Source organism: Xenopus laevis, chromosome 8S, assembly GCF_017654675.1.
Source record: "Xenopus laevis strain J_2021 chromosome 8S, Xenopus_laevis_v10.1, whole genome shotgun sequence".
Classification (NCBI taxonomy): domain Eukaryota; kingdom Metazoa; phylum Chordata; class Amphibia; order Anura; family Pipidae; genus Xenopus; species Xenopus laevis.
The window spans coordinates 57,298,010-57,320,194 of record NC_054386.1 but is presented as its reverse complement, the minus strand read 5'-3'; the positions used below and the strand labels follow the sequence as shown (position 1 = coordinate 57,320,194).

The 22,185-nt window shown below is 38.3% G+C and overlaps 1 protein-coding gene across 1 annotated transcript in view; it reads right to left on the bottom strand.

Moving 5' to 3' along the window:
- Window positions 1-6,785: 6,785 nt before the first annotated feature.
- Window positions 6,786-22,185, bottom strand: part of tmem255a.S (transmembrane protein 255A S homeolog) — a 33,286-nt gene continuing 17,886 nt past the window's right edge. The window contains exons 2-9 of the mRNA XM_018232960.2: window positions 21,635-21,777; window positions 20,063-20,125; window positions 17,813-17,902; window positions 16,070-16,138; window positions 15,023-15,111; window positions 13,935-14,094; window positions 13,150-13,293; window positions 6,786-8,418 (exon numbers count right to left, since the gene is read on the bottom strand). Of these exons, the coding sequence (XP_018088449.1) occupies window positions 8,266-8,418; window positions 13,150-13,293; window positions 13,935-14,094; window positions 15,023-15,111; window positions 16,070-16,138; window positions 17,813-17,902; window positions 20,063-20,125; window positions 21,635-21,777 (911 nt within the window). The 3' untranslated portion in view covers window positions 6,786-8,265. The remainder of the gene's footprint in view (window positions 8,419-13,149; window positions 13,294-13,934; window positions 14,095-15,022; window positions 15,112-16,069; window positions 16,139-17,812; window positions 17,903-20,062; window positions 20,126-21,634; window positions 21,778-22,185) is intronic.

The window sequence follows — 22,185 nt, the reverse complement described above, 5'->3', positions numbered from 1 at the left end:
GTCCGTTTGGTTTTAAGGGTGTATACTGTGTGACTTTGCACCAGAAAATCACAAGTGATGGGATTGATGCCTGTATTTCAGTTCCAACACTTCTTTATTTTTAGTACACAAAGGAGTGGTGTAAGTCTTGTGAGTCCTTTTTAGAAAGGACTCACAAGCCCAGTCAGAAAGCATGGCTTGATTGCCAGAAAAACCCACATGGATACTAGGAAATGCACTTCTCCTCCAGAAAAAGTGACTACTATTTCCCTTATATATTTATTTTAGCATCAGTAAATGTATGTAAATGATCTGAACACTACCATCCCACTGAACAGAATGGTAAACGTGATACATTAGCCAAATGAATGGTTTACTTTTTCTTTTATAACAGGCAGATCCTTTTGGATCTGTTCTGATAGAAGGGATTTAATAGTGCAGTATTTTGTGAGGCAATGACCCAAGTCTTTATAACTATAACCTCTTTTAAACTTTTTAAGTTGGCTATTTTAACAAAACTGTAAGAAAATGTAAATCTGTTTCCAATGGCGAACTATTGCGAAAATTTAATATAAGCTTCCTCATACTGAAATAAGAAACTTTCTAAATACAATCAATTAAATATTCTGCATTGTTTCTCCACTATTCACTATATACTCAAGGTCTGTTTCTCTTCATTCTATCTTCATTCATGCAGGAGTTGGTGTCCGATATTCATTGACAGTTAGATCCAATATATCTTATAGGGAGGGGGCTCCTTTTGCTTAGAAGATGTATTAGAGCTCACTTTATCAAAATCCTGTCTCTCTACATGCAGAATTTGTACAAAAGGCAGTTATTTTGTTTGTACTGGAATCAGTTATTTGAGTGAGCTCTAAGACATCTACTAGGAAAGGAAGCCCCCTATAAGATATATTGGATCTATCTGTCAATGAATATCTGACACCCAACTGCTGCATGGAGACCGAATGAAGAGAAACAGATGCTGAAAGAGGGCTAGTGAACATAAACTCGATTATTTCAGAAATAATGCAGATTTTTTTTTTTTTTTTTGCGATAGTTCCCTTTTAATGTTTTAAACTATCTTTTATTGAGATTTATTGATGCAGTGGTTGTGCAACAGTTTATTTTTTTCAATTCATTCAAGTGCATTTTTTAGTTGCAGCTTTCTCACTGCAATCAGGTCCTAAATAACTGCATTTTTTTATCTGAGGCCCAAATAAACTTCAGCAGAAAACAAAGCCCTTCTTTAGGGGAAAAAAAGCTAAGACAAAATGACATAATGTACATTAATGTATTGCTGCTTTGGTCAGTAACGACTCAGTGTTTCCGATTTAGGTATGCTGAACATTTCAGTCTCAGTATTGTATGAAAATTACAGCCCAGTTGTTAAGCAAAATAACCAAAAAAAAAAGCTCTCTGTCTAAATGCTGTGGCTTGGGGTGTCACACAATGCCTTAAAGTCATTTAGAGTTAAAATGTGTGGGTACTACTGAAATGCAAAAATAGGAGGTTTAGGAGCATTACAAAGACTTCTTGGTTTTAACTGCAAGTAAAGTGGTTTTCTGGTTCCGAAACTTTTTTTTGTGCACTGGTAGGAATTAGATTTCCCAGAACCTGCGACAGTGTTCCTAGTAGTAGGCATTCCTAGTACTTATTGATGTAAATGATAGGAAAAGTAAACTGTTTCTATAAATAACAGGGATCATTGTGCTTAGTCTATTAGTGTAGGTTTATCGAGGAACCAGTTTCTCTCATGCTTTCTTTTAACAGAGACTGAGAGATGTGTTTTTAAGGTTTTTATCTATGTTTAGGTTATACCATTCTGGATACCAATCATTGTACAGAGGCAAAGCATAATAATCAATAGAAATAACCCTAGGCTCAACCATACTCATACATTTACAGTTTAAAATGGATTTCCCTTACTGTATGTAACAAAGTATTTTGATTAATTCATTATTCATTTTTTGGTCAATATTCAGCCAAAATATTGAATTCCTTATTCACCCAACCCAAAATGTATTTTGTGCATACCTATTAAGTGTAAAAGTAGAAGGTAGAGGTAAAGAAACTGCCGTAGAAGAGGAAAAGTAAAGAAATATGCCATATGTGTAAATCTGACATGGTCGTGTGTAATTGGGGGAGTTGGCTGAAGCACTGTATGTGTAGTTACTAGCTGGTCAGTCTTGGGTCATCTTTTATAATGTCCAAATAAAATCCATTACAGCAACACACAGACACTTTGAATAGTCAGCCTTTTAGGAAATATATAAATGTTCATATAAGGGTATCTTTTTAAATATACTGAATGTCCTAGATACCATGTCCTAATGGTAGCTTTTAAATATACTGTATGACCCGGACATAGTATTAGTTGGGGTTAAAATCTGGAAGATAAAAATATCTTAATATTCTCACAAGGAACTTGATAGCAAGACAAAACTTATAGTGACACTGAATCAGTTGATGGTGTAAGCAGCTAGCACTTGATTTGTGCGTTGGTAGGGGAACCCACAAGGGACAGCTGCTTTGCCATAATTTAGCTTTTCATTTATACATCTTTCCTGTAGTATTTCCATTCAAAGTGGTTGCTTTTAATGAGTTGTGTGTAACATTTTGACCTACTATACACTGTCTAAATATTTATACTAAATTGCAAGAAAATGGGAGAGCTGCAACAGTAACTCCGTTATCTATTGCTGTGCTGCCTTATACCATTTCCCTGGCAGACGGGGCATGTGCTGTGCTCAGAGGGGGCACTTGTTATCCAGAAATCAATTTTGGCCCTTAGTAATGGTTTGCACTATTGTGATAGACACAATACATGTTCTGAGGTCTTGGTTGCAATATTTGCTTTTAATGAAGTATAAACTTCTGTTCTACATAAGCCCAAATAATGGCAATTTGGATGAAAGTGGGCTCTGTATATTAGTATACGTGTCATGGGCTCCATATAGTGGGGCAGATTTACTAAAGGGCGAATCGGCAATCACTAGCGAAAATTCGCCAGAAATCCCATCCGCGGGGACATCACCAATTTACTAACAGGCGTAGACAACAATTCTCTAGCGATGCCAGGCGCATTTTCTCTCAGGCGAACAATCGTTACTCCACAAATCCACTAAAGTACTGAACGTTACCCCTTTCGCCAGTTTCCTTCACCACCTCAGACCAGGCAAATGAAGCTACATCCTCCTTAATGTTATGTCAGTGACATCATATCCTGTATGCCGGAAAATCATAAAAGTTCTAGAAAGAAAAAAAAACGCTGGTGTTTTTTCATATTTTAAAGTGGGATTGCCTTCACAAGTTCTAACTATTAAAGTTTTTTGTGTTAACATTTCTTTCCCAACCATTTGAAGGACATGCCATATTTGTTATAGGGTGGGCTCATGAGGCATTAGAGGATTTATTTTGTCTTTATTTTGCTTCCTTGGACATTTGTAATAAGTGGCCACTTCAAGCATTTGCACCAACATCTCTAATAAAGATGTCTATATGACATAAATGGACTCGCCCTATTTAAGAGTAGTTTTGCTAGGCAGAAATGATCGATAGCGAAAGTCTGCTATAAAATGCTCGAGCTGACGAATTAAAGCTAGCAAAACTTCACAAGCGTTTGGCTACAGAGACACAATTTCTCATTTTAGTAAATTAGTGTAGTGGTAGCGAATTTGTGCCTGGCGAAGTGGCACGAAGTGTGGTGGATCCTTTGCTGGTGAAAATTCGCCCTTTAGTGAACTTGTCCCAGTGAATTCAGTCCTGTCTTTGTGCAGCTGAAACATAAGCAAAAAGGACTTCCCTCAGGGAAGGTACAATAGTTACAGCAGACCCAGTGGCTTCTTATGGGCTCAGGATTTTTAAAGGGCCCCTCGCAGATATCCACTGATGTGCAGTAAACCGTATATGTGTGCAAAACCCATCATCTTTCCCAGGGCTTATGGGGCAACAGCAAATTGGTACCACCACTACACCACACCTCTACATTGACTGCAGAGTATATACCCTAAATAAACCTACATTATAAAATAATCCTTTTATTTACTTCTAGCAAAAAGCAGAGCTATATATTCAATGTACGTTCTGTGTATTAAGTATTCTTTCTAGAAGAGCTATGTACTTCTCCTTTACTTATTTGTCTTACCCTGTATGAAAAATGCATTGTATGTAAAGTGAATGGGGTTGCACAAATATAAATCTCTAATGCTCTGCACCCACCAGTGTTTGTGTGTGTGTGTGTGTGTTTGCCATGCTGTGCTGTCTCAGATGTTTCACTTACTGTCACCGCAACAACTGATTTCATTCTGCCCGGTGGAACTGCACCACCACTGAGCCCAATGAAAAGTGAGCAAGACCTGTTTTGTTCCTGCATTCAGCACTGATGCCCCTCCTGCTGGTACAAACTGCATGGAAGGATGAACATTTCCCACGTGGGAATGCACTTCAAATGATCCCTGGCTATCTAGCTGAAATGGTCCACTTCTGCTTTATTTGTATGAATAATGCTCTGTATATATTCTTGTACAGCTCTTTAACTCTCTCTCTGTTTTTTCTCAGATTTCTTTATATTTGCTTTTTCTACATGGTGTGCTACTTTTCATTATGGCTTGAGCCTTTAGACTTTGGAGCTTTCTATGATAATCCAATAAAGAGTTTTTTCAATCTGGACAAACCTTGTGAAATGGCATTTCTCCATACAGATTTCAGGTATTTTATTTTTTTTGTAACCCCCCCCCCCCCAATAATTATTGCCCAAATAATGGAAATTTGGACGAAAGTGGACCAGAAATCCCATTCGCAGGGACAGTGGCAATTAACTAACAGACGTAGACAACAATTCTCTAGCGAAAGAGACCGTCGCTAGTGCAGTTTCACATCCATGATGTGTCTGCACCCAGTCTATGTTGTTCCTGCAAGAGCAGAAATGACAAAATATGGATTATCACCAATGCTATACCTGCAGGTGCAGAAACATCACAGAACAGAGGTGAGTGGTGGGGCCGTTTCTTGGCCTACCTTTATTCACAGGCCAATAGCCAGTTCTGTTTATGACTGTATGGCTGGGGTTAATTAAAATCTTGAAAGCTTACTGTTTTTACATAAATCAACCATGACGTTACCAAAAAAACCACCTTTTTTGTGCCTGGAGTTTGCACGTTATTCTATTATGCAAGATTTCATTCATTGTATCCATAAGTTCCAGTGCAGTTGCCACGCCTGCACCTCTTGTTATGGATTATGGGAATTGTATCCAAGCAGCAGGCTGCATATTGCGACAACTGCAAAGAACCGTAGGTTAGGGGCTCATACAAGCACCCAAAACACATACTGACACATGTAAGCACTGAACACAGGTGGAATGCAATACGCGTTCTGAGCTTACATGCGTTCTGCATTTACATGCACCTGTGTCCATACAGAGCTATTTAAATGAATAGTGTGTGTTCCTTCCTGCGCTCCCATACAGCTATGTGCTTTAAAATGGAAAACGGGAGTGCAGGTTTGAGAGCTTATCATTACGAGTCCTTATTTAGGCAGCTACAAAATCAATAAGACCCTGCAAGATAAACATGCTGGGAAAACTTTAGGGTGATGGCACACTGGAAGATTAGTCTCCCAACGACTAATCTACCCAAACTGACTTCCCGCTGGCAAGAATACCAATCGCCTGCAGGGTGGTATACAATTCAATTTTGATTACCAAGGTTGTCGGAAGTTTCCTCATGAGGCAACTTCTGAAATCCGAAGCAATTTGTATTCTTGCTGGCAGGAAGACTTTTGGGGAGAGTAGTAGCAGTAGAGAAGATTCATCGCTGGGTGACTAATCTCACCATCTGCCACCACCGTTAAACCCAGTAGCCAAACATTGTAATACAGGCACAGGTCATTAGATCAGGGGGGATGTTTAGAGAAGATGCTCATTTTTCATTTGCAGACTTATTTCCCATAAAGTATTCACATAATGCATAACGTGAGTATGTGTGTGTACATATGTACATAATCATATTAAATTGGCAGCTTTGCTTTAGCTATTTGATACCCAATATAGCAAAAGTTATTTTGCTTTTCTACATTCTTGGGTTTGTCAGTGGTGTATTTAGGTCCACACACCAGACCTAAACTGGCCCCCTCAGCCTTTATTTGCTGCATATGCGTATGTACTTGCTGTACTTAGGATCCAGATACTCACTCCCTTTAATTCAGCTGCCAGATTTAGCCCTAAGTATCTAGAGGCAGGCTGCAGAGATTTTTATTTACCATACAGGCACCCATGGTCACCCACCTAAAGTTGCCATCCAAGTCACGAGCCCTTGAGTACCTATAGGGCAATGAAACATGGAGCTTCTGGTAGCAGCCAAGAAAACATCCTATAGACAATGGTGCATATGCAGTGTCTTATCAAAGCCAGTATTGTGTACTTTGTAGCCCTGACAAGTAGCTGCTACTAGTAATTCTGTGTGTCATTGCCATTATAGAAGATGCAGCCCTGAGGTTTGTACATATGACTGTTGGCATCATAATAGCAGCCATTAAACTAATATGTGTCAGTGGTAGATACAGAACCCCAGAATGTACTCAAGAAATACTTGACACTCCCATTACAGATGCACCCAAGCACGCACCTTCTCATTAATCAAGACCAGACACTAAAATTTACTGTTGGCTCCTTCTTACTAGAGTTGCACCATTTTTGAGTCATGAAGCCAAACATAAGGGATGAGTTGTAGATTTACTTTTAGTGCTAAGGGCCATCCTACTTATTTGTCAGATGTTTAGTCAATATGTAGTAAAGAGTCTAGAGGTAACTTTTTGAATTGAAATGTTTTAATCAGCTCTTCAGGGCACATATTATTGATGATGATGTCAACAACAGTCTCTAAAGTGGCTTTGGACTTCTACTAGCTCCTGGGCCCTGTTCATGGCTGGTACAGTAAATATATATATATATATATATTACTGTAAGAGATACAAGCAAACTGTTGGGCCACGCATGGAGTTATCTGATCTGGATGTCCGCATTGGGTTATAAAACAACTGTATGAAAAACAATATAAGAAAAAGTTACTTTTAATTCTTGTTCACAGTTTGGTAAATCTATTCCTATATATTGTTGCAGAATGCACTGGGTTTTTTTATTCTTCCTACACACCCCCACCCTGTTGCAGTAAAATAAATATTATTTGAAATAAATAACATTCAGTACAATACACCACAATGGATGGAGATGTTGAGTCACAGTGCTTATCTACAGAAGCCATATTGTTTTTGACAAGTCCGAAAGTCATAACACAGTTGGGAAGCACCAATGTTTCATAGAGGGTTAAGAGACCTGAAACTCGCTCGTTATTGAAGTAGATTAGCATGAAAGTCCCCTGAATTCCATATTCCCCCCCCCCCCCCAAAAAATAAAGACACTGACAAATGTTTTTCTCACACTAATTGGTGACTTGCATTGCTAAATCCTGTGTATGTTGTGTTTATGTGAGAAGGTACATCCTCTAGTATGTTTATAGGTTCTCCGTGCAAGCTCTTCTTTCACTTCCATTTTACTTCCTACTGTGCTGGTGTCAAAGGGAAAAATGGCCAAAGCTGACTAGGTGCCATCTTGGAGCAGGCAAGGAACGGTGGTACCGTGGCCTGGAAACAGGTGAGTCACACAACACATAACTAACAAAATGTTTAGCCTACAGTGGCTAGTAGCTATACTAACAGTGCATGTTTATTCTCATATAAAGGAAGAGTTTCTTACACTTTCAAGGCAAAGCTGCATAAGTGATTCCTTTGTTGCTGTATTTTTCTCCCAAGTATGCAGTATTTGAATGTGATGTCATTTCAGCTTTCATTTCTACCTCTCTGCTGTTTTTAATTTCCAAATCAAAAGGCGCAACCACCAAGAAACATTTGAGTATTTTACAAAGAAGCATTTCCATTGGAAATAATTAGAACTTTTTTTTTTTGTCTCCGTCGCTAATGAGAAAGATGCATCTGTCCCGTGTATCTTGCTGGAATTTGATGGTACTAAAATGCTGCAAAACAAAAGTTACCCATGTGGCTTAGCCCTCGCCATTAATACGCCAGCATAAAATGACAATATGCCCTAACTTCAGTTTGGCAAAGGTGATCATATCAGTGTTGATTTCTGCCCACGTCTTGTATATATTATCTTCATACAATCTCAGTTCAGTCGCAAGATTCCCAAATATGTATCATACAAACGTACAATATTTGACTGGTGTATGCATAAACCTCTGCTGAGATGAGAAGGGACTTTATCCATAAGGGTCATGGAGTGTAGGGTGGTGGCTTTTCATCAGGTGGGAAGTAGGGGGGAGAATAGCGAGGGGGAGCGTTGGATGGCCACATGAAACTTGAAGCCTGTCCATCAGGATCATCTGACAAGCCAGAAGGTGTTGAGACTGGAAACACACTGGAATGCTACAAGAAAGAAAAATAAGATCAATGGGCTTCATATTTGTACCTCAAAGCTATTTACCTTTTAGAAAGATAATCAGAGCACAAAGTGTTCTAACAGAATAGGAAGCCCCTTGCAATTGACTTCATAGAAAAGCAGAAGGCTGTGCTGTAAAAATCAGGGCAGACTACAGAAATAGTGGGGCCAAGGCAAACCTGATATTGTTGCGATCCATAATTTCTATGATAAAAAAAAAACACTATCTCACTTCCCCTCCTGTTGCCATAGTGCCTAACTGTTCATTCTATCACCCCACTCTTTCAACCTGTAACGGCTCAATGGTGAAATCAGAAAACACACAAATGGACCATCGCAAGGTACATGCATTTAGGTCTGAGTACTGTATGGGTTGAAGTATGTATGGCCACCATTACAGGACCATATATGTGATGTAATTCAGAATTTCCAGTTTGGACATTGTTGTCTATGGACTGAACTCTAAACATGCGATGTTCCTCCCATTGGGAACAAGTCATGTTTCCTTGATCAGTCCATCTCCTTAGCCCCGCCATCCTCCCTACACATGGTAAATGTGCATCAAAGCCTGAAATATATATTTACACACACACACACACACACACGGGCTCATTTATAAACACTGGGAACATTTGCACCTGGGCAGAAACCCATAGCAACCAATTACTGAATGGCTTTTTTTCAACCAACTGCAGGTTGAGTAATGAAAGCAGTCCTCTGATTGGCTGCCATGGGTTACCGACCAGGTGCAAATTTGCCCAGCGTTTATAAATGAGCCCCATAGTGAATACAGTGTATAAGCAAGTCATTTAACCGAGAACAATGTACATATCCTTGGCATAGTAGCTGTGCCCAACAGATGGTGCAAGAACAAAACAATTTTGCCATATTAATGGTATCTATCTGCCAACAATCAGCATTGCCTTCCACACTCTCATGTAACAAATGATGAGCTAGATAAAGACAGATGGTTTTTGGATGTTATTGATACAGAATGTGCACACAGTTTCCTGCCAATACTTACAGCACCAATACCCAACTAGTAAGTAAAAAAAAAAACTAAAGAAAACATCATGTCCAAAACAATGTAAGAATTATGTCTTAAAACTATAACAATAACCTAATCAAATAATTACTCCTCTGTGTATTTAATTAATATTCCAGGTATTAATAGTGTGTACATTTGTCACATTTTATAAGAATGTATATACTGGTATGGGATCCGTTATCCAGAAACCTGTTATCCAGAAAGCTCCAAATTACGTAAAAGCCATCTCCCGTAGACTCCATTTTATCCAAATAATCCACTAAATTTGTGAAGATTCTCATTCATCAAGGTCATGGTATATCTGTAGAAATAAGTCAAATCAACTGGAATTGCTGTCCAGTTGATTTGACTTATTTCTCCAAATAAATCACATTTTTTAAAAATGGTTTTCTTTTTCTCTGTAAAAATAAAACTTTTGTTTTATTGTACCTTGTACTTGATCCAAACTAAGATATAATTAATCCTTATTGGAAGCAAAACCAGCCTATTGGGTTTATTTATCTTTATATGATTTTGTAGTAGACTTAAAGGTATGAAGATCCAAATTAAGGAAAGATCCATTATCCGGAAAACCCCAGGTCCTGAACATTCTGGATAACAGGTCCCATACCTGTATTTCTTATAGGGATGCACCAAATCCAGGATTCAGCCTTTTCTCCATCTCAATCCCTCACTGAACTGATTTTGTAAACATCATAATTTCTTGTGTTTAGGAAGGATGCTATTGTCCAGAACTGCATGGGAGTTTCTGCCTTTGAGCAAGGCGAGGTGCACAGTGCAAAAAACTGGAGCAAACTAACCTAAATGAGTCATTGAAAGGATAGTTCCTTACCAGCTCATGACTTAGAGCAAGTGCAGCGCAGAGAGGGGGCGAATCAGTGGCGTAAAGGAGGTGGGTCGGAGAGATAATAGAGGAGCTATGATGTTAGTGGCAGAGGTAAGGGGGGGAAGTGATTTTGGCAGATTGGAGGCAGAACAACTAGGGATTATAGATCACTGGCAAGTACATTGTGGATAAATTGTGATGGTGGCCCTATGTCTTATCTGGCATTCTACTGGTGGAAGACATCAGTGCCTGCATTCTGCCATGCTGTATTTCTGAGAGGAGGGGGCAACTCTACCTAGGAAATAGTAGCAGCAAATTGTTAGTTAATTAGCTTAAAGAAGAAGTAAAGGTAAAATCACTGTGGGGTGCCAAAATGTTAGGCATTCCCCTAGTAATTATAATTGCTTTCTTGATACCCATGAGTGATTGCTTACAGGACTAAACATGAGCATTTCTGTAGAAGCAATAGGTCACCATAATCTTCTTCTTCCGTCTTTTCTTTTTTTCCAGTCCAGGCAGGCGAATGCGCAGTAGAGTGAACACCAGACTTGGATGCAAAAATCCCATTTATTCACTCTCCTGAACATGTCCCTGCCTGGCAGGGCCGCCATCAGGGGGGGACAGGGGGGACAAGCGTACCGGGCCCGGGCATGAAGGGGGGCCCGGCAGCGCTGCATTTTTTGAAGATCCGGGCCCCCCTTACGAGCGCCCGAGCCGTACGTCTTGCCTCTGTGTTGCCGAATGCGGAAGTGCCGAAAAGCCGAAGCCGATGCGCCGAAAAGACCCGAAGTCACGAAAACAGCCGAAGTCCTGAAGCAGCGCAAAGACCCAAAGTCACGAAAACAGCCGAAATTGAAGTCCTGAAGCGGTGAAAAGACCCAAAGTCACGAAAGGAGGCGAAGTTGAAGTCCTGAAGCCGTGAGTTCAATTCTACTGATCACCAGTTTGTGTATTTTTTTTTTTAATCCCCTGGCCACCAATGTATTATTTTAATATTCTATAGGCCCCTGCAACCAATCTTTTTTTTTAAAACATGTTTTTTTGGGGCCCCAATTTTTTTTTTAACTCGTAAGGGGCCCCTTGCCACCATTGCTTTTAAAAAAAAAATTAAAATTAATTTTCTTTTTGGTGGCCCTAAATTTTTTTAACTTGTAAGGGGGCCCCTGCCAGTTTTTTTTTTTTTTTTCCCCAAAAAAATTGTTTTTTTTTCAATTTTTTTTTTGGGGCCCCAATTTGTTTTTAACTTGTAAGGGGGCCCCTGCCACCAGTTTTTTTTTTTTTTTCAAATTTTTTTTTGGGGCCCCAATTTGTTTTTAACTTATAAGGGGGCCCCTGCCACCAATGTTTGTTTATTTTTTAGTTTTTTTACATTTTTTTTTGTTGGGGCCCCAAGTTTTTTTTTAACTTATAAGGGGGCCCCTGCCACCAATGTTTTTTTTAAAAAAAATTTACATTTTTTTTTTTTGGGGCCCCAATTTTTTATAAGGGGGCCCTGACCATCAATAGCTTTTTACAACTTGTGTGGGGGGGGGTTACTTTTTTAGCGCTGATGTCTGTGTGGTCTTTTAACTGCGATGTGGAGTGGGTGGGAAATGGGGTGGAGCTTGGTCGTCCCCAAAAATTGGGGCCCCAAAAATTTTGTTGTACGGGGCCCCGTGATTTCTAATGGCGGCCCTGCTGCCTGGGAACGGAGAAAAGAAGACAGAAGGGGAAGAAGACTGCGCCAAATGAGCTTTTACAGAAATACCCCGGGCAATTGCAGTTTTCTGCTAACAGGAGTACCAGCTTCGGGTATCAGGTAACATTGTGGCACCCCCCCCAGTGATTATACCTTTAGTTTTGCTTTGATTATTGGAATTTATGGACAATTAGCACATTACTAGTAATGCACTTGCTGTTATGGTTCACATTTTCTTCTTTTTATTATATTATTACAATGAACTGGAGCCTCAAACTGGTGCACCCAGTAGTTTTCTATGTTTGCAATGGGGAATGTACCATTACAAACTCGAAGGTAGAGCCTGTAAAAGTCACTCTTGGGAGAAGATGAAAGAGTATGATTTACACTGTTAAGTGTTAAAGATCTCACCACAAACTGCTTACACACCCAGTGCAGCCAGTGATTTCATGTTATAGTTATAATGCATCATTCACTGTGTACACTGTTACTGTCTGTGAGACACTGAACGGGGCCTGGGAAAGCTCAGAGGAAATACATGTGGGAAAAGTGCAAGTTCAAAGCAGCACTTGAGGCTTAACCCTTTATTTTCAGTACATACTGTAATACTGTAAGGGCATACTGAAACTAAATGGTAAAGTTGCAGAGCTGAATAAATCCATATTGATGGCAATACAATCCTTCTGTGGCTTATAATGTTTAAAGAATTGTAAACCCTACAAAAAAAATGAATTTACGTAAAAAAGCTTAGAATACACTTTTGTCATTTACATTTACAATTTTTTTTCTAAATTATTAGATTTTAGTAGATTTTGAAATAATAGTTGTTTAAAACATACCTAATTACCCTAGCAACCATGCACTGATTTGAATAAGAGACTGGAATATGAACAGGAGAGAGCATGAAGAGAAAGATGAGTAATAAAAAGTAGCAATAACAATAGAGTAGTCTTATAGATTATTTGTTTTTTGGATGGGGGTCAGTGACCCCATTTGTAAGGTAGAAAGAGTAAGAAGTAGAAGTCAAATAATTCAAAAGCTATTAAAAAGAAGAAATTAAGGCCAATTGAAAAGTTGCTTAGAATTAGCCATTCTATGACATTTTTAATCATCCCTTGAAATGATGCCCCATTTGACATAAATGTACATTCTGCAGATTCACATACCTGTAAGTCATAGGCAGTGTAAGGTGGCAAGTGAGGAGTGCTGTGATAGTAAGTATTATAAGACGGCACGGCTGGTCTTGTGTTGTACTGTACTGTTGGGCGCGGGGTCTCGGCAATACAACTTGTGGCAGGAAGTGCAGGATTCTGTGAAAGCACAAAGGTATATGTATTACAGGAAGATTATAGCAACATTACAGTCTAAAATAATATACAAGTGTATTATAATCAATAAAGTACCCCTTGTTGGAAAATATGAGGATATTAGAAGTAATCTCGAAGTTTCATGACCTGTATAAAAGCACTCAGTCTTCAGCCTTGTGCTTTTATATGGACATGGAGGTCCTCTGTGACTTATAATATCCTTATATTTTACAATAGAGGGTACTTTATTCACTATATATATATATATATATATATATATATATAGCCTACCAATCATTACATTTCAGTGATTCAGGAGAAGAATCATGCTATTTGTGTGTGTGTATATATATATATATATATATATATATATATATATATATATATATATATATATATATATATATAATGAAGCTTTGCAGAATAGCGGCACTCACAGGGTAATATATCACTCAGTGAGTTCAATAAAAAACTTTTATTTTCATCATAAAATGACCCTGTGAGTGCCGCTATTCTGTAAAGCTATACCTACCTTCACTGCCGAGCACCCAGGTACTGCTTATGTTTACGGATTGCACCTTTGGACTTGTATATATAATGAAGGATATGTTAGTAGATATGTGCAGAGCCTGTCTGTGGCTCACCATATCCTTGAATCCCCCGAGTATCGCGGCGGTGATGATCCCGAGGAACAGACCAACTATGTTGAGGATGGTTACTGACCATAGCAAGTGGTAGAGATGCACAACATCTTGGCAGCTTTTTACATCAATGTATTCATAGTAGAGGCCAGAATTTCCAATTCTAACGTTAAAAAAAAGCACAAAGAGAACATCAGCATATTTATATAGTGGCATTGTTTGCAGCAGCATGTTTTATAGGTAAAGTCACAAACACACTGGAAGTTGCTCAATATAAGGGTGTGAAATAAAGCCTACCCTTAAACAACGAGTTGAAGCTAAACACAAGAGTATATAGTATCCTTTATACATCTTAAAGGAACAGTAACACCAAAAAAATAAACAAGTGTTTTAAAGTAATAAAAATATAATGCAGTGTTGCCCTGCACAGGTAAAACTGTTGTGTTTGCTTCAGAAACACTACTATTGTTTATATAAATACGCTGCTGTGTAGGGAATGAGGACAGCCATTCCAAGGATAAAAGTCTCAGGTTACACAACAGATAAGCTCTGTAGAACATAATGGTGTTATCTGTTATCCACTATTTAACCTGTGCCATATTGCCTTTTTTCAATTTCCGCCATTGCTACACAGCAGCTTGTTTATATAAACAATAGTAGTGTTTCTGATGCAAACACATCAGTTTTACCAGTGTAGGGCAACAGTACATATGTTCACTTTAATTTTTTTGTGTTACTGTTCCTTTAATAAAAACAAGAAATTGGTTTGTCACTATATTCCCTGGGACCTGTAAAGGGCACAGGTTAGTGTAGGAAATGATCTCATGCTCAATGGTGGGAATGTAATAAGAAGTTAAAAGTTTTCTCTATGTCTAGTAACCCATAGCAATAGGCAAAACGGTATTCTGTCTGGAAGGAATCATATGCTTGGATGATGTTGCTTCCTGGACCTGCTATAAACTTTGCACAGGCTACTGCATTGCCCTTGTATTTATACAGTATTTCATAGGAGTAAGATTGATGGGTACCACACAGCCTGCCCATAGAATAAGACTTCTGTCGTGTAAGTAGAGCAGCCAATGAACACTTACCTCCCACAATTATACAAATCACAGCAGTAACATGTATTGCCTCTTATTTTAAGGACACAAGGATTGCGCATAGGCTGCTGGCATGTCACCTACAGAAGGACAATAAAAGAACAACATGAAGAAAGGACCCAGATAAGCAAGCAAATGAACAGACAGTACATCTGAGGCATCTGTCATTTGTTAAGTACCCCACCCCCCGATAACTTCTTTTTACAAAAAAAGCTACCCAGGGTTGCAAAAAGGATGCCATGGAGGCAGAAATTCTTCTCCTTTAAAAACCAACTTTTATTATAATGTACACCAGTATTCTTATGCAGTTATTAATCACTCTTTATTTTTGTGTTTTTAATGTTTTAAAATGTTTTGCTTACTTTTGTCTCTTGCTTGAAATTCTAACTGCTATCTGGTTTCTATGGTTTAGTTATCCTAGCAACCAGGCAATTACTTGCTTGTGATAATGTCACATTCAGAAAGATTAAGTTAAACTCGAGAAATCGTTTACTCTGCTTTTTTGATGGTGTAGGCATAACTCAAATACTTGGGTGTTCAGATCATCAGGAGCTAACTGGATCTTTTTGCAGAGGGGCATACACAGGCTTTATAAAAGCTGCCAATGCAGTCCTTTTGGACCTAGACAGCAGCTTATTGGCCTGTGTATGGAGCCCACCAATCAGTCCGATATTGCTCACTTCAACAAAACATGAAACTATAAATAATACTTTCCTGTACCAAAAACTGTGCTCCCCTTTGCCATCATATTTTTATACATATATATCTATATATATATATATCTATATATATATATATATATATATATATATATATATATATATATATATCTATCTATATATCTATCTATATATCTATATATATATATCTATATACACACACTCACACATATATATAGCGATGAAGAAGATAAGCACTCCGATATTTCTGATTAATAATTATTTATTCCACTGTGCATACCAACGTTTCGGTCCACATTTGGACCTTTATCAAGGATCATATATATAAATGTATATTCCAATGTGCATACTTTCTCACCTCTGTAGTATGATCACTATGTGTAGTGGAGTAATACCGACATTTCCCAGCATACAGTGGTCTGAGATCCTTAGAAAACATGAATACATTGTTAGAATTGTAGTTCTTTTTGTAATTACTTCAGACTTTCACAAATTTCACAACTTAATCATTCCCTTGGGAAATTAGTAGGTAATACTAATTATCTGCTCACAGTCAGTGGGAATAAAGTCCAGAGATCATTTGGCCGGGTATTTTCGTCCATTATTCCTGCAACAGTATCAAGTAGCATTTTAAGTAGAAAGATCATTTTTGGGATTTGCTTTGAAACATGTGACATCTCAGTGCAGTTTTACACTATGCCCTCTGCTGTTAATCTGCACATAACTCTGCACCACTTCTGAAGTGGCAGTGATTTCTCCTGGGGAACTGTACAGTTCAGTTGCCCTGGATATACTATACATATGCTTGTATACTACTGCTTTGAAAAGGATACATCAAATGCCATATTATTGCCCATAAAGAAGATACTGTGATTCCTGTGGTCACAAAGTACACTTAAAAAAAACTCTGCACTTAAGGTTCTAATTCCATCCTAGTAATTTGCATTCAAGCGATTTTACTCTTAATTACATTTGAATGTGTATTTTATTTTCTCACAACATAAACATCAGAGATGCCAACCAGGATCCAAAGTGATCTGGAGGCATATTAACCATGCCTGTCACTTCCTGGCTCCACCCCCATTATATACCTGCCCCCTCCCCCCCAGCCACAGCAACCAGCAATGAGTATTATAGTTAAAGTTTTCTTTAAAAATGAAATAAAACACCTAATCAAGGAAGACTTTTATTTAGGGAGGTTACCAATGAAAGTCTTTTCACTAAAAAACTTATATAAGTCCATTTTGGATAGGCTTTTTTATTCTCCACCTCATCTAATTGGTTTATGTCTATTGAGAAAATGTATCTTCACCCTCAGCAAGGCTTTATTCTCTATATAGACATCCGTGAGCCGGTGCCCAGGGCAGAGGCATGAGGAAGTGCCGAGTTTTTGGCACGAAACGCGTTAGTTTGCACCCCACTGCTGTAATTTAATTATGTGTGCCTAATAAAGAAGCCAGTATTGATATTATACACGTCTCTCCTGTATTGGATCAGCACATACAAGCGGGGTCATTCATGAGTTACAGAACCCGGTCAGGAAGAGACCGGGATCTTGCTATAGCAGCGACCACAGGAGTTGCGGCGTCTGGGTGAGCTCCGCCATACCACGCTAGGATACCTGTGCCAGAGTCCCTTGGGTGCCTATATAAAAAAAACACTTGTGGCCATATCTGGTGATGGAGCTTAGGAGGAGTAACCTCTCTTTTTGTGATCACCACATACCCAAACTAAACTGCACATAGTTTGATTGGAGAGGGGCAGCCCAGGACCTAAATCCAGCTTTGACCCTCACCAAAGAATACTATATTTTATCATCTTCAGCTTATAGGGAACATTGTACAAATAATTGTTTCCTAACATTCTACCCTCAAAGCTTTTCCCCTGCTTTAATAAGAGTGTTGCATGAATGGCAAATATATCCAATTCTGTATCAGTGTAGGTACATCTCATTCACTGAGATTTCATATTAATGGCATCCTGTGTGTGACTATGTATGCCATGTCTCTGTCCCATTGTCCCAGGCTCTTATGCTGTCGGCATATGGAACGCAGCACCTCTGTGGGCACAGTCATTGAGCAGTTTTGCTTTACATACTTACTAGATGTCTGGCAGCAAAAACACCATCCACAATCGCACAACAAAAAGCCGCAATCACCCCAAAACTGATAAAAACTATGGAAGCAACAAGCTGTGGAAAGAGGGGAAAAGAAAAATAACTGGGTTACAAACCATGCAAACATAAATAAAATAAGCACTGATTTAATTCTGTTGAAATAAAGCAAGAGGATCCCTACAAATAAGCAATGATGTCATTGTGGCACCTCCTAATACAGTAGCCAAAAATACTCCATAACAATTAACCAGATTGCTAATGAAATTATAACCACTTGGGTGCTGTTATCACCTAGCGATAACTTAATACCAAAGCATAAGGTATTAAGCTGTACAGTGAAGTTATCCTTACCCAACTGCTGCATGAAGAGAGAATGAGTAGAAACAATGCAGACGTTTTTAATTGAAAATTTCTTACTTCAGTATGAGGAAGCTTATATTAAATAATTCCTCTTTAACTGATAGTCCAGCAGGATGATCATCTGGATATTAATACAACGTGGCCAGACATTTGGATGGTCAGATCCATCAGTCATTTATAAGCACAATACGACACTATAAGGATTTGAATGCTGGCCTTTTACGTGATCAACCATTATAGTTGTTCTTCTATGAGGGTGTTAATGGCTCATCTTACATTGCTGCCACTGTCCCTCCTACTGACTAGCAAACTTCAAAGCCTGCCTATTGTGTTATAATCCCTTCCTAATGAGTGCAGGGGGGGTAGCAGTGCAGGAAAATCACAAGGAAAGCTGAGGGGAGACATCAAGGCCAGTGGGCAAAGAATAATGGCGGTAGGAAAAGCAATTTGTAATGGGGAGCAGTTTATAGCTGAAGATAAAAAGAACCACATGAAAGAGAGGTGGATGGCACCATGAAACTGTGAGATGTATTTTCCAACAAGTAAAGCTGCAGAAGGTTATAGGTGATGTGCTACTGCTGCCAGTCTGTTTGCCCTGACACCCCCTTAAGTCTCCCCTAGCAATGTTACCAGAAAGAATACTAACATGTATTATTGCTGGAACTAAAAGATAGGTGTTATTAATAAGGGAGAACACAGAAAAAGGGTAAAATGCTTTTATAAAGCTGAGTGGTGCCTATGTGCAACTATGAAAGACAAAATGTGGTGCAACTGGCACAAAGGATACAAGCCGCTGTATTTTGGCCTGGCACCAAACCTCAGCATGCCTCCATCCCAGCACAATCAGTGCATGCACAGCAGGAAATGATGTATTGCTCCTGAGTTGCAGCACATGCTATTTATTGACACTGAGTTTCTGGGAAAAATGCTGCATTGTGGGTATAAAACAAGGAAACTTGTGTTACCAAAATCTGTGACCAAATCCTTTGGCCAATCACTGTATCGCACAGGGGGGATAGCAGTCCTATCAGCCTGTAGGCCATTATTTTTTGGGCCTTTAAAAAGCTCAGTAGCCATTAAAACTATGGGTAGAACTATTATTTCAAACTAGAATTGAAACATATGAGTATAATGCCCTTTAAATGATAAGAAAGGTGTACATTTATAATTTGTTTTCTGTAAACCAATCCAAAATGTGCATCACCGGTCCTAGAAGATGTCATAAACAGCAAATTTCTCAGAATTCTGTAATTCTATATGCTTTATAGCAATGGTTAGTTTCCCAGGCACTTAACAAACCCCAGAGGAATAAGCAGGATCGATCTGGCTTCTTGTCCAGTAAATGGACAACATTTATCTGCTAGAAATAAAAATACTGGGGGACAGTAATAATCACAGAAGCCAATGGCACACGGGGTCATACAAAAACTGCCTCCTGTCTCTTGCATTGTGTTAGATTGAAAAGCTGAACCACAAAACGGGGCAATAAAGGGCATGTTGACACCACATTTTAAATAGTGTAAAAAGTAATATCAGCGATATCATATATGCCATAGGTCTAAGCCTTATATAAAAGCACTCTGCCTGTGCCCATGTTTCCTATATCCTTAGATTTGACAGTAGGGGCATTAAACTGTATATACATGTCACTGGAAGAAGGCAGTCTCAAGGCAGTAACATTGAACAGCCATGATTAGATACGTAGCAGGAGTACAGAAGTAAAAAAATACTATAGCTAAAATCAAAGTTGCTATTTTAAGATACATATCTGGTGCTTCTCTAAAGAATAAGCCATCTGAATGAACACAGGCACAAATATATCATCATGAAATGCAGGCATGAGCTCGGATGGTACAATTAATTTTTAAGGCTTACCATTTGTCTTTTGTTTTCTATCAGATTGGATCCAATAATCCCAAGTATTGACCCAAACCCGAGCTGAAGGAAACACAGAATGTCTTTGAGAATATGCGCACAGATATAGGTTAACACATTATACATAATTTAGTGAGTTTCACTAAGGACATTGACTGTTTGCTGTTCTAACATTTGTGTTCATACATCTAGTACAGTGATTCAATTTATTATACTACCCCGTTACATACAAGTTACCAGCAAACTGTCTTTTGGAGCCTGGACAAAATTTCTACTGATTCCAGCCTACAAGCCCCTATATGTTATCCATGCCCATTTATAAAAAAAATTGATTCTAGGGGTATGGCATTTGGGAAAGAGCTTGTAAGTAGTAAGCCACTTTTCCCAGCTTGGAGCCACATCAGGTAGAACCAAGGTGGGTGACAAAACACTCCGAGAGCCACCATGAACTTTAACCAGTCACGTGGCCATCTCCTCACATAAGCTCTCTGCAAAAGCAAACATTAGATTTAGATTCTTTTGACCCATGATGTTCTTCCAATCATCATGGGAACATTTTGGTATTGTTTCACTGGTGAAGTTATTTGGAAGCTGCTATTTCTAATAAAGGCCACAGCTGGCAATTATCTGTTGGTTTTTATTTTTCTAACTGAAATAGCATGTTTTATACTACGGGTGTATTACAATGCCTGAAAAGATCTTTTAAAAACACCTTTATATATATATATATATATATATATATATATATATATATATATATATATATATATATATATATATATATAATCCAGTAAATGGACCCGCACTCGTTCATATTTAGTGAAATAAATGTGTCTTTATTCACAGGTTCATTTTTCCATGGAAATTAACCTGTGAATAAAGACACATTTATTTCACTAAATATGAACGAGTGCGGGTCCATTTACTGGATTACATTATCAAACTTTGACCAACGCACCACCATCGACTATAATGTCCCAGTAACTCCCCATCTTCTTTTCTGCTAATTCACTGCACATGCTCTGTGTTGCTGTCACTTACTGAGCTTAGGGACCCACTCACAATACAGTACACATAAATAGCATAAACAGAATATAAATGTCACAATATAAGGCCGATTAGTAATTAATACAGATAATTACTACATTGCAGCACAGAAACCAGCACAACTAGCATCAGAATTTAATAATCAGCCCTGTAGCATCAGCTTATATTTATATAAATATAACCTAATTTTCTGCTTGATAATGTGTGATAACCCCTAAGCTTAGCTTCTCAACAGCTGCTCACAGCCCACCGAGCATGTGAGTGTCAGACACTTTCCAAGATGGTGACCCCCTGTGACAAGTTTGAATTCCTGGATCATTGCTGCTATTGAGAAGCTGAAACTTTAGGCTGGTAAAATAAGATCAGTATACAAAATATGGCATTTTAGCCATATTCAATTTTAGGGTTTAGTGCTTCTTTAAAAAGAGAGGGAAACTTAAAACACATGTCCTTGATTTCCATGATATTATTTGTGCACAAAACTGTTTAGAATGGATTAAAGGCAAAGAAAAGAGTCCAACTTACAATAACCCCTGGATAGTAGCCTCCCACTGTCACATTTTCTGTTCTCGTTGTTGCAGCCAGGCCAAGAGTAAAAATTAACGAGGATACAATGAGGAGCGTCACAGTTACAAAAACGGAATTTCGTCTTCTTTTATTAAATGAACCTGAAAAAACAAAAATAGAAAAAAAAAAAAACATTTAATTTGCTTGGGACATAATCATGCAGTGTGTGTCTGGTCATTATAAAAAACAAGAAACATTGAACAATAGTGATCAAATGTTCACCCACACTGTTCCCACATTTAAATAAATTATAAATGAACCCTTGTGTTTTTTTCTGTTATGCTTTGTCGTTAAGCTATCATTTCATTAAACTTTTTCTATGAAATTCATGGCTCCTGACTTACCCAAAGGAGTGCAAATAAATTGCTCCCCCTGCTGGTGGAAATGTGATTTGGCATATGCTGTATTAAGATTGCCAGCAAATGTTTATATATATATATATATATATATATATATATATATATATATATATATATATATACATTGTGAATATCCAACAGACTCAATAC